General features: G+C 47.0%; 1 protein-coding gene across 9 annotated transcripts in view; it reads left to right on the top strand.

The window, feature by feature from the left end:
- The window catches only part of PRR14L (proline rich 14 like), a 70,220-nt gene that overhangs the window by 19,624 nt on the left and 36,990 nt on the right, over positions 1–13,606 (top strand). For 6 of the 9 annotated variants that reach the window (XM_062182678.1, XM_062182680.1, XM_062182679.1 and 3 more), the window contains one exon: positions 2,611–2,683. The exons of the other annotated variants lie outside the window; for them this stretch is intronic. In XM_062182678.1, coding sequence (XP_062038662.1) covers positions 2,611–2,683 — 73 coding nt within the window. The remainder of the gene's footprint in view (positions 1–2,610; positions 2,684–13,606) is intronic. 9 annotated transcript variants of the gene reach the window in all.

The following is a 13,606-nucleotide window of genomic DNA, read 5'->3' as shown; positions in this document are numbered from 1 at the left end:
TGTGTCCATCTGTATTTGCCATTGCCAATATCTTCCTTCTGGATTCTGTTTCTACAATGGAACTTTTCCCTTCGGTGGTGTAGTCACTGGACTAAACCTTGGGACAGGGAAAAGAGGTGGCCCAGAAGGGAAGTTTAATATTAAGCAGCCATCATTGATTGGTCATAATCTCCCAGCTAATAAACCTGATACAGACTGAGCATCCCTAGTCCAAAAATCTGAAATCTGAAATGTTACAAAAATCTGAATCTTTGGAGCATTGACACTACATCATGTCATGTGGCGAGTAGCCATCAAAATCCAGGTGCACTAGGGTGCAGGCATTGTGGTGCAGTGGGTTATGCTGCTGCTTGGGACACATACCGTATCAGAGTGCCTGGGATCGAGTCCCACCTCTGCTTCTGATCCGCTCCCTCCCAGTGCATATCCTGGAGGCACCAATAATTACACCAATGATTGCTCAAGTATTCGGGTCCCTGCTACCCCTGTGGGAGATCCAGATGGAATAACTGGTTCCTTGACTTTGGCCTGGTTCAGTCCCAGCTATTGTAGGCTTTTGGGAAGGATGCCAGCAGGTGAAAGATCACTCTCACTCTCACTCTGCTTGTCAAATAAATAAAAATAAACTTTTTTTTTTTTTTTTTTTTTGACAGGCAGAGTGGACAGTGAGAGAGAGACAGAGAGAAAGGTCTTCCTTTTGCCGTTGGTTCACCCTCCAATGGCCGCCGAGGCTGGCGCGCTGTGGCCGGCGCACCGCTCTGATCTGATGGCAGGAGCCAGGTGCTTCTCCTGGTCTCCCATGGGGTGCAGGGCCCAAGCACTCGGCCCATCCTCCACTGCACTCCCTGGCCACAGCAGAGAGCTGGCCTGGAAGAGGGGCAACCGAAAAATAAACTTTTTAAAGAAGAAAGGCACTCTAGGGGCCTGTGTCTTGATGCAGTGGGATAAGCCACCGCCTGCAATGTCAGTATCCTGTAAGGATGCCAGTACGAGTCCCAGCTCCCTGCTAATGCACCTGGGAAAGCAGCAGCAGATGGCCCGAGTACCTGGGGCCCCTGCCACCCACTTGGAAGATTCAGATGCAGTTCCAGGCTCCAGGCTCCTGGCTTTGGCTCGGCTCAAGCCCGGCCATTGCAGCCATTTGGAGAGTGAACCAACAGGTGGAAGATTGATTTCTAGCTCCTCCTGTCTCTCTAACTCTGCCTTTCAAATAAATAAATCTTAAAAGGCAGTTCTAGGCCGGCACCGTGGCTCGCTTGGCTAATCCTCTGTCTGCGGCGCCGGCACCCCAGGTTCTAGGTTCTAGTACTGGTTGGGGCGCTGGGTACTAGTCCCAGTTGCTCCTCTTCCAGTCCAGCTCTCTGCTGTGGCCCAGGAAGGCAGTGGAGGATGGCCCAGGTCCTTAGGCCCTGCATCCACATGGGAGACCAGGAGGAAGCACCTGGCTCCTGGCTTCGGATCTGCACAGCGCTGGCCTTAGTGGCCATTTGGGGAGTGAACCAACGGAAGGAAGACCTTTCTCTCTGTCTCTCTTTCTCTTACTGTCTAATTCTGCCTGTTTAAAAAAAAAAAAAAAAAGGCAATTCTAGAAATATTGTATAAAAGTACCATGAAGCTATAGAATATATAAAGTATATGTGAAACATTAATGTATGTCATGTTTAGACTTCAGCCCCAAACATATCTCATTGATTACACAGATACTTAAAAAAACAGAAATATCTGCGACCCAAAACACTTCTGGTCTCAAGCACTTTTGATAAGAGATGCTTGAGCTGTGGGACCCTACCCCACTGGGGCTCTGGGGTAGTCGCCACAGTGCACAGTCCTGTTGTTCTGAGTCCCTTCGCAGCAGGAAGCCAGTTGCCACTGATGGTTTTCTCCCTTTATAATATCCAGAATGGTTAAGGGAACTTAAGGTACTCATATATCCCATCTCCTGGTATTTTCCTTCCAAATGAAAATTACATTGCAAGAATTTGTTTCTTCATTCAGAAGGCATTTACAGGTTTTTTTTTTTTTTTTTTTTTTTTTCCTTCTACAAGGTGACATTTTTGGATCTATTATTGTCCAGATCTTGAAAAACTTGGTTTTGGGGGCTAGCGCTATGGCTCAACTGGTTAAGCTATCATCTGCAGTGCCAGCATCCTATTTGGGTGCTGGTTCAAGTCCCAGCTGCTCCACTTCTGATCTACCTCCCTGCTAATGTGCCTGGGAAAGTAGGAGAGGGTGTCCTAACTTCTTGAGCCCCTGCCACCCATGGGGAAGACCCATATGGGGTTCTGGGCTCCTGACTTCAGCCTGGCCATTGTGGCTGTTTGGGAAGTGAACCAGTGGATGAAACATCTCTGTCTCTCCCTCTCTCTCTAACACTGTCTTTGAAATCAGTAAGTAAGTAAATCATCTTTTTTTTTTAATTGCTTTTCAAGCTCAGATTCTAGAGAAGTAGGAGTTTTTATTATACTTAAATTTGAGTTTCCCTTTAGATCCCAATCCCTGTGACTGCTAGCATGCTTCCTGGGGTCACAGAGAAGACTGTCAAAGAATAATTGATATTTACAGACAGGTATCTCAGAATCCTCCGTAACCCCTGGATTTCTCTTACTGTAGGAGGACCTCCTGATGCAGTCCAGCAAAGAACTTGCATGCACAGGCCTCCCTGGAGACTTTCTAAGGAATAAAGGTATCCATTTCTCTTCAGTCTTTTCTTTTTTCCACTTACACACATTGTTATAGTTCAGTATTGACTTTACCTCGAGAATATAAGGGTTATAGGACTGTGCCTTGCAAAGCAGGCTTAACTGTGGAAATTGCATGACATTGGCTATGGATGTACTTGGAACCATTTGCTGTTATCAAGTGGTGCCTTACTACTACATTCTTACTATTACTATTACTGTTACTACTTATGAAGAGATCCCATCCACTGGTTCATTCCGTAAATGTCCACATCAGTCAGGACAGGGCCAGGCCAAAGCCAAGAGGTGGAACTCAGCCCATCTCCCCCATGAGTGGCGGGAATCCAATTCCTTGAGCCATCTCCACTGCCTCCCAGGATCTGCATTAGCAGGAAGCTGGAGTCATTCACTGAGGCTGGGTATCAAAGCCAGGTACTTCAGTATGATGCAGGATGTGAGCGTCTTAACCAGTGGCTAAACCACTAGGCAAAACGCCCATCCCTGGTGCCTTAGTTTTTTTGTTTGTTTGTTTTGTTTTGTAATCAACCGTCTTTATCTTGGAAACATGGAAGCAAGTGTTCTGACAGAGTGATCGCTGTCCTCCTCCAGGATGTCATCATTTTAAAATAACAAAACAAAACAAAACAAACCGAAACACAGAACAGGAAAAGCAATGCACAGCACTTGGTCGGGACCAACTCCCCGTGCCTTCCCTTCCCCCCTGGTGTTTCACCGCCGTTAGCGACAACCGTGATTGCTTAGCGAATTGGACATCAGAACCTTCAAACGTTCCCGAGTTTGGAAACGAAGGCCCTCAGCAGGTTCCACGGATAGAGACATGCACCGGTCTGAATGAAAGTCACTCTACCGCTCATTATCCACTTCAGTGTCAGAAACACTGACAAACCACACCAGACACTCATATGCCCTCAAACTGTACACACGGCGACCCCAGCACCGCTGGCTGGCCGTGGCGCCTTCTCCTGGTGGACAGTACCCTGAGCCGGGCTGCGCACAGCAAGGCGCTGTCACCACACCTGGTCCCTGTGCCTGTGCTCGTCACCACACCTGGTCCCTGTGCCTGTGCCCGTCGGCAGACACGTCCAGCCAGCCACGCCAGCACGGGCCTGGGCAGAGGACTCCCCTCGCGGCCCCAGGGGCACCATGCGTCCCACGTTCAATCGCAGGCTCTCCGCCCTCCCACCAGAGGCGCCGGACACCTTGGCTCTTGAGCAGGCAGTCTGAGGAAGGGGAGCCGGGTGGAGCTCTAAGCAGGCCTAGGAAGGAGCAGGGGACCAGAGCTCCGTGTCTGCCCCCTCCAGAACCAGGGAGCCTGTGCTTGGCGGCCTCGGTGCAGGCCGGAGAGGCAGAGCAGGCGGTCCCAGGATGCCGAGGGCTGGCCTGTGTGTACTAAAGTGCCGGCAGGCTCTGCGGTGCCTTAGTTTTGACAGCAGTTTGCCTTTTACTTATTTTTTCTACAGAGTCCCTACCATTGGCAGTGTGTTGAGCTCTTACTGTTGATGTGAAATCTTTATTTGATTTTATATAATTAAGTATGTATTTGCCTTTTTGGAAGGATTGACTGGTGGAGGAATCCCACCACCGTAGCGTAGCACACATGGCAATGCGTCTTGTTCTCCAGGGCACAGATGAGAGAAAGTGTTCGCTCTAGGTCACCTTGAGAGTTTTCAAGGCAGGTCCATTGCCATTTCCTTGTATTGCTGCTTGAGGTCCAGAGATTTGTACTGTGTTTAAATTGACTGAGGAGGAAGCTGGGGCCCAAATGAGAGTGGCTGAGCCAAGATTCTCTGCATTCCTAAGGCTAAAAATAATGCTAGGCAACTGTACAGAGGACCCTAGGCTGGTGTTACACAGTTAAGGTTAATATATGTAGAGTACTCAGAACCTCAACAGAAAAGGAAGGCAAAGTAAATACATTAAATTAAATGCACACTTTGTTACTTCCCTGTAACTTCCGATTTGACTCGGAGCTTCTTGGCAGCCTGGACAGAAGAGGAAGCACGCGTGGCTCTTAAGAAGAAGGATGTTTGTCGCAGTTTATCACCCTGCTTCCTGCTGCTACAGTTTCTCTCTCAGTCTCAGAGGTGACTGTTCAGCATGGATTAGACATCGCTCTGAAAATGAGAAATGTCACTTTGTTCATGTCTTGTCCTGTTCTTAAGACCTCTTACCGTGGATGCAGTTTTTTTGTTGTTGTTGTAGGGGTTTTGTTTTGTTTTGCAGAGTGACAGGGAGAGACAGAAAGAGGTGATCCATCTGCTGGTTCACTCCTCAGATGGCCACAATGGCTAGGCTGAACTATGTTAAAGTTAGGAGCCTGGAACCCATCTGAGTCTTCTACCTGAGTGGCAGGGGCCCAACTACTTGGGCCATCTTCTGCCACTTTCCCAGGCATATTACCAGGGAGCTAGGTGGGAAGCAGAGTAGCCGGAGCTTGAACCAGCACTGTGATACAGGATGCCAGCATTGCAAGCAGCAGCTTAGCCGGCTGCACCACAATGCGGGCTCCTGAGATGCAGGTCACTGGCCCTCACCCCCAGGATCATTTCAGTGAGTTTCCAGTAGTATTATATTCATTCTTTTTTTTTTCCAGAAAGTTTATTTACTTATTTTCATCAATTTGGAAAAAGCAACAGACAGGTTATTCGTCCTCTGGTTTACTCCCTAAATTAAATGTCCACCACAGCCAGGACTGGGTCAGGCTGAAACCAGTAATCCGGAACTCCAGCGGGGTCTCCGACATGGGTAGCAGGGGCCCAAGCATTGGAGCCATTCTGTGCTGCCTCTCAGGCACATTAGCAGGGCATTGGATCAGATGTGGAGCACTCAAGACCTGAACTGGCACTCTGATGTGAGATGCTGGCATCCCAAGCTGCAACTTAGCCTGCTGTGCCATAACACCCGCCCTAGTATATTCATTCTTTACCATATTTTCACCCACATCTTACTACAAAGTTTGCTGATTGTGTATTGAACTACACTTGGATTAACCACTGAACCGGCCTTGCAGACAGAAGCAGAGTAGTTTTCTGCTTAGGAATCTGCCTTCTCTGATCTGCTTGCTCTCCACCTAAAAAACCTGATCCAAGTTGGACATAAACAAGATGAGCTCTTTGAAAAAGTATCTTAGATAAACTAAAATGGAACAGTTTTCTTCCTAACACCATTTTTTTTTCTTTTTGTTAATAACATAAATAGGTCAGATAAGTTGTTTTATTTTTGCGTCTCAAAATACTTTGGAGCTTATAATCGGCAGTTCTACTAGTTTTTAGCAGTAGTGACCTAGTGCCTGGCTACGTTATGTCCACTCACTCCTCCAGGAACCTTGCAAGGTATTCCTGTAGTTTTTTTTTTTTTTTTTAAGATTTATTTATTTATTTGAAAGGCAGAGTTACAGAAAGGCAGAGAGAGAAAGAGAAGTCTAACATCCACTGGTTCACTCCCCAAATGTCTGTAACGGCCAGAGCTGGGCCAATCTGAAGTCTGGAGCCAGAAGCTTCTTCCAGGTCTCACACACAGGTGTGGGGACCCAAGGAATTGGCCATCTTCTACTGCTTTCCCAGGCCAGAGCAGAGAGCTGGATTGGAAGTAGACCAGTCATGGGATTCCGGCACAGCAGGCAAAGTTGCCACCTGCTATGCAACTTTACCTGCTATGCCACAGCACTGGCTCCAGTGTTCCTGTATTATACACAAGGAAGCATGCTGCCCTGCCCCAGGTCATAGCATGGACTTAATTTAAATGAACACACATCCCCTTCTCTGGTATAGCCATCATTTCAGCTCGGTTTGCCAAAGCGAGGTCAAGCATCTTCTGCCTTATCGTTTGCTACAGAATCATCTAAATGACAATTTTTGGAAATCTAACTGTACTGTGTCTCCATAGGCCCCAGCTGACAAAATTTGCACTATGTCCAGATTATATCACCTAACTCAGAGCACATTAAAGATTTCCTGATGAGAATCTAATACATCTTTGCTACCTTTGTTTTGTTACATTTGCACTGTTCAGCACGGTGCCAGCTGCTTTCATGGTTGTGGGGAGATTTCAGTGTTGTGTGATAATTTATGTTTACTGAGGAATGAATTTGAATTCCTTGCACAGAGTTGTTTAATGAGTGGAGCAGGGCTGTTACACCCTCCCCTCAGTGTGTGATTTTCCTTTTCTCTATAAATGCTACCAAGTTACCATGGTATTCCAGAGTTTCTTTACAGTCACATGTCTACTGCAGCTTAATTAGGTGAAATGAGAACAGGCTGAACACTTCAGAAAGGATGTTTGTGTTAGCCTGAGGAGCCTTTAATTAGCAGGATGCTGTTTTACATATCATTCTTTATTTCATGACTGCTGTGGGGCAGACCCAGGGATGGGAGGGGTTGAGGGGCCATTTCAGGAGTCACTGACTGGTTCCTTTGCCTTGCTGCTGTTCTCAGTCGTCATGCGGGTATCAGCATAATTCTGTTTCATGTTTTCTAAAACTGAAGTTTTCGCGTTTGTTTGTTTGTTTTTAGAGTTCCTGTAACTGGACTTGTTTGGAAAGGTTATGTGTGAGAAACATGGGAAGGTTTGAGTCCCCACTAACTGTTATGGAACTTATTCCCACAGTTGTGATTTCCACAAAGGGTTCTCAGAAACTGGAAAAGCTTTGAAAAAATATATTTGCAAGGGGCTGTGGTGGGGACGGGGACAGGGGTGGGGCCCAGCACTGTTGGCAAAGAGGTTGAGGCTGCTTGGGCTTCTCGCATCCCATATAAAAGTCCCTGAGTTTGAGGCCTAACCTGCTTCCCATCCAGCATCCTGTTAATGCACAGCCTGGATGGGCCTTGCTGCCCAGATGGGAGACCCAGAATGAGTTCTAGGCTCCTCTGGCTTCTGCCTGCTCCAGCCCAGGCTGTTGTAGGCAGTTGAGGAGTGAAGCATCAGTTGGAGGATAGCTCTCTCTCTGTCTCCGACTCACTGTTTTTCAAAATAAATAGAGATCCCATATTGTCTTTAAAAAATAATTTTGAGAAAGAGCTGAAAGCATTATAGGAGGGAAAATCGCTTTATATAAAATTTGGCACTAGATAGTTTAAATAAATGAGAAGAAAGCTGAAGGCAGTGTTATAATGGCTAAGCTGCATCCCTGGTTGGTTCTGGTTCTGGTTGACTGTCAGTTGCAGGCTTGACGTTTCTGGCTGGTACCCAAATGGGCTGTCCCGCGTTCTCTGGAAAGACACAAGCATATCCTCGCCCTTGGTTAGCAGAAGCCTTTCTACGGGCGTTGGAATCCAGGGCCTGAATTCGGTGTCCACTTCAAGATTGAAGGCAAACATGCGGGTCGGATGGGGTCTAGCGGCTGCCCTGAGAGCCCGGGGTGCCCAGGGACTGCCACAAATGTGGGGATCCTCACTGGGTGCGGATGAGATGACCTCGCATGGGTTATTGCCTTGAGGTCGTCTAAATTCATCCCACGGATATTTGGGGGGTGGCTGACTAGGGATTCCTGCGTTGTCTGCTGTCTTGTCATTTTCACTGTCAGAGCTCTTTCTCCCTAAGTCATCAATTGTTGTCTGTGAGGCAGAGGCCTGGAGTGACAGGCTCTTATCACTCACAGATTCTTATGTTTGGTAATCTGTGTGGGTTTCTGAGAGGGGAGTATCTTTCCCATGTTTGAGCACTTAAGAGCAGCGCGCCATGCCAACTCTAGCCAAAGGAAAGACACCCACAGCGCTGCTGCCATAATAAAGCGAATTCCTAGCACCTCAGTGGCTGATGGCATTCTGCAGGGGGTTCCCTACGTTAGACCAACAGACAGTGATGTGTCAGATCGTACGTTATGTCCTGTGCTTAGTGGGGGACTTCCTTGCTTTGTTAGGTCAAGGCCGAATGCCCACACGGTGTCTCTGGAGTGTCACCTCTCCCAAGTGAAGGAAGATGACTTGGTTACGAATTCTGGGATGATCAGTACCTTATGTGAATTCGCCGGGCGAACCAAAAGTAAAAGGAGGAGCTGAGGAGCGGCGTACGCTTCTGGGTGACGTGTGCCTAACTTGGGGTCACTTAGACCGAGGACAAGGAAAGGGGCATAGGAGGGGGTTCTGTGCTCACCCTCACAGAACCAAACAGCACACAAAACACCGAGGGGCCTACTTGCCAAAATCAAGGGGGAACCTCGCCGAGACCGACACACTGTCTCTCTCTCGGTCACATTGGGCGCCAGATGTTGAGGTTGGTTTGTTCTGAGAGGAGGAGCGTGGTGGGGGCAAGAGGCGTGGAGTCACCACACAGGCCCAGGGAGCTGGGTGAAAGCGGGCTAGAGGCGAGCAGCTTGTAGACTCGTTTATTTCCGTTGGTACAGCAGCTTAAACAGCCAAGGCAGCCTTTTCGGTCAAGGGGCTGTCTATGCCCTAACCAATCACAGCCTATTGCCAGGCAGTTTCCGAAGCCATCCAATCACAGCCTGTTGCCAGGCAGGCTCCATTACCAGCAGCCATCTCGGCATGACCTTCTCATTCCACCATAATCTAAGTCTTTTGCTATTTTTTTAAAAGATTTATTTATTTATTTGAATGTCAGAATTACACAGAGAGAGGAGAGGCAGAGAGAGAAGTCTTCCTCTAGGTCACTCCTCAGTTGGCCGCAACGGTCTGAGCTGCGCCCAGGTCAGAACTACGCCCATTGGAAGCCTGGAGACAGGAGCTTTTTCTGGGTCTCCACGTGGGTGCAGGGGCTTAAGTTACTATGCCACAGTGCCGGCCCCTCCTAGATTGCTTTTTAGAACTGCTTTGAATTTACAGAAAGGCTGAGCCTTATACGTAGAGTTTCCATATCTCCACACACACAGCGGTGCTTGAAGTTTCTCCTGGTTTTTTTTTTTTTTTTTTTTTTTTTTTTTGACAGGCAGAGTGGATAGTGAGAGAGAGACAGAGAGAAAGGTCTTCCTTTTTGCCGTTGGTTCACCCTCCAATGGCCGCTGCGGCCGGTGCATCATGCTGATCCAAAGCCAGGAGCCAGGTGCTTCTCCTGGTCTCCCATGCGGGTGCAGGGCCCAAGGACTTGGGCCATCCTCCACTGCCTTCCCGGGCCATAGCAGAGAGCTGGCCTGGAAAAGGGGCAACCGGGATAGAATTCGGCGCCCCAACCGGGACTAGAACCCGGTGTGCCGGCGACGCAAGGCGGAGGATTAGCCTGTTAAGGCACGGCGCCGGCCTCTCCTGTATTTTTATTAACTTATTTTTATTGATTTCAAAGGCAGAGTGACAGAGGCGAGATCTTCCATTGCTGGTTCACTCCTCAGATGCCCTCAAAAGCGACAGCTGGGCCAGACTAAAGCCAGGAGCCCAGAACCCAATCTGAGTCTTCCACATGGGTAGCAGGGACACAACAACTTGACCCATCACTGCTGCCTCTCAGGGTGAACATTATCAGGAAGCTGGAACTTGGAAGCCAAGCCAAGTCTTGAACCTAGGCACTCTCATGGGATATAGACATCCCAAGCAATGTCTTAACTACCATGCTAGTTTCTTCTGGCACCTGTCCCAATTTCTTCTACTGTTAACGTTTTACACTACTATGAAGGCATTTTTTAGATCAGTGAGCCAATATTGATGCATCATCGTTATCGTTATTAATTAAAGTCCACAGATCGTCTAGATTGCCTTACTTTTTTACCTGATGTCTTTTTCCTTCTCAGCATCAAATTTTCATGTCTCCTTAGGCTCCTCTAATCTGTGACAGTTCTTTTCACTTTTCTTGTTTTGGGTGTCCTTGAGTTTGAAGGAGTACTAGTCATGTGACTTACAGAATATTCCCTCCAGGGCCTGTGTTCTGATACAGTGGGTTAAGCTGCTGCCTGTAATGTCAGCATCCCATATTGGAGTGTTGGTTCAAGTCCCAGCTGCTCCACTTCCAGTCCAGCTTCCTACAATGTACTCATGAAGGCAGAAGAAGACCCAAGTACTTGGGCCCCTGCCAGCTACAGGGGAGATCAGGATGGAATCCTGGTTTTTCTCAGCCCTGGCTTTTGTGACCATTTAGGGAGTGAACCAATGAGCAGATAAATCTCTCCTCCTGTCTCTCTGTTGCTCAGTCTTTCAAATAAATAAAATAAAATACATCTTTAAAAAATTTATTTATTCATTTGAAAGGCAGGGTTACAGAGAAGCAGAGAGAGAGATCTTCCATCCACTGGTTCACTCCCCAAATGGCCACAACAGCTGGAGCTGAGCCGATCTGAATTCAGGAGCCGGGAGCTTCCTCTGGGTCTGTCATGTAGGTGCAGGGTCCCAAGCACCTTGGGCCATCCTCCACTGCTTTCCCAGGCCATGGAGAGAGCTGGTTTGGAAGTGGAGCAGCCAGGACTCAAACCAGCACCCATATAGGATGCTGACACTGCAGGTGGCAACTTTACCTTCTACACTACAACTCCAGCCCCAATAAAATATAGCTTAAAAAAAATAGCCCTCCATTAGGATCTCTCTGATGTTTTTCTCATGATAAGCCTGGAGTTATCTGTTTGGGAGAGATAGATGCCACAGAGAATGCCATGTGCATCACTTACATCAAGAGCACATACTAGCATCATGAACTAGTGTTTGTCAGGGATATCCACGATGAAGTTATCCTCCTCCCCCAGCCTTTCCTGTACTGTACTCTTGAAATGAACTAACTAGGGGCCAGCGCAGTGGCATAGTAGGTTGAGCCTCTGCCTGAAGTCCTGGCATCCCCTATGGGCACTGGTTTGAGTCCCGGCTGCTCTACTTCCAATCCAGCTCCCTGCTAGTGTGCCTAGGAGAGCAGTGGAAGATGGCCCAAGTGCTCAGCCTCCTATACGCATGTGGGAGATCCAGAAGACTCCTGGCTTCGGATCAGCTCAGCTCTGGCCTTGTTGCCGTTTGTGAAGTGAACCTGCGGATGGAAGAATGAGAATTTATGCTTCTGCCCATTTTTAAGCTTTCCTTTTATATCATCCAGAGAATTCTTCATATATTCTAAATTCAAATCTTTTGCCAGATAGATGGTTTACAAATATTTTCTCCTAGCCACTCTCCACTTCTTAATGTTGTCCTTTGAAGCACAACATTTTGAAATATTGATGAAATCCAAATTTAAAAATTCTTTATGCATTTATTCTTTTGGTATCTGATCTAAGAAATAATGATCTGGCTGGCGCCGTGGCTTAACAGGCTAGTCCTCCACCTTGCGGCGCCGGCACACCGGGTTCTAGTCCCGGTTGTGGTGCTGGACTCTATCCCGGTTGCCCCTCTTCCAGGCCAGCTCTCTGCTATGGCCCGGGAAGGCAGTGGAGGATGGCCCAAGTCCTTGGGCCCTGCACCCGCATGGGAGACCAGGAGAAGCACGTGGCTCCTGGCTTTGGATCAGCAAGATGCGCCGGCCACAGCGGCCATTGGAGGGTGAACCAACGGCAAAAAGGAAGACCTTTCTCTCTGTCTCTCTCTCACTATCCACTCTGCCTGTCAAAAAAAAAAAAAAAAGAAAGAAAGAAATAATGATCTTGAGGGTTTTCTTCTAACAGTTTTATAATTTTAGTTCTTAACACTTACGTTTTTTACTTTGAGTCAGTTTTTGTACATGGTCTGAGATGGGGTTCAAATTTGTGTGTGTGTGTGTGAACACAATTATTGAAAAGACTCTTTCTGCCCTATTGAATTTCCCAGTACCTTTGTCAAACATCAGTTCACTGACCATATATTTTAGGTTTTGTTTCAGGCTCTCAATTCTGTTTTTATTGATCACTTGTCTGACCTATGCTAATACCGTATTATTTGACACTGTAGCATTATAGTAAGCTGAAATCAGAAAGTATGAGTCTACCAGTCTGATTCTTCTTTCTCAAGGTTGTTTTGGCTATCGTGTATTCCTTGCATTTTTGTTTGTTTTTACACAGAAGCACAAAGTGTAAAATACTGTTTCAGTACTAGTTATAGCATTACTTCACATTGGACAACACATTAAGGACAGATTCCACATGAGGAGTAAGTACACAGTGACTCCTGTTGTTGACCTAACAATTTGACACTCTTGTTTATGGTGTCAGTAATCTCCCTAGGCTCTAGTCATGAGTTGCCAAGGCTATGGGAAGCATTTTGAATTCGCCGACTTCGATCTTATTCCGACAGGGTCATAGTCAAAGTGGAAGTTCTCTCCTCCCTTCAGAGAAAGGTACCTCCTTTGATGGCCCTGTTCTTTCCACTGGGATCTCACTTACAGAGATCTTTCATTTAGGTTTGTGGTTTTTTTGTTTGTTTTTTGACAGAGTGTCTTGGCTTTCCATGCCTAAAATACTCTCATGGGCTCTTCAGCCAGATCCGAATGCCTTAAGGGCTGATTCTGAGGCCAGAGTGCTACTTAGGACATGTGCCATTCTATGAGTCTGCTGTGTATCCCGCTTCCCATGTCTCCCTTTTTTATTCTATCAGTTAGTATTAGCAGACACTAATCGTGTATTCCTTGCATTTTTGAATTTTATGATTAGCTTCCAATTTCTGCAAATGTACTTTTTAATTGTTTATAAAGTTAGAAGTCTAGAAGTTGGCATCTTCAGCTGAAGTCATGAAACTTTCATGCTTCTAAAATGGACCCATAGCTCAAAAAATACATGCTTCACCCTCCAATGTACCTAAAACTTCCAACTTCCCTGATCTTAAAATTCTTCATTTAGCAACATGTATAAGTGCCTGCCATGTGCCAAGGTCAGTGTGCAGTACTCAGTGATCATTGAGATTGAGTTTCTGTCCTCAGGTAGTATCCGGTTTCATGAGAGTGACATATTCAACAAATAAAGGAGAAATGATACCACAGAAGTTTTGGTTAGAGGTGTTATGCATAGGAGTGGGGGCCCAAAGCAGTAACGCCAACTGAATGTGGGTTCTGTATCTGGCACTTGTAAGAATTTTGCTTGTATT

This window comes from Lepus europaeus, chromosome 23, assembly GCF_033115175.1.
Source record: "Lepus europaeus isolate LE1 chromosome 23, mLepTim1.pri, whole genome shotgun sequence".
Lineage (NCBI taxonomy): Eukaryota > Metazoa > Chordata > Mammalia > Lagomorpha > Leporidae > Lepus > Lepus europaeus.
Note: the sequence above shows the minus strand (reverse complement) of the source record. Positions and strands in the feature narration are given on the sequence as shown.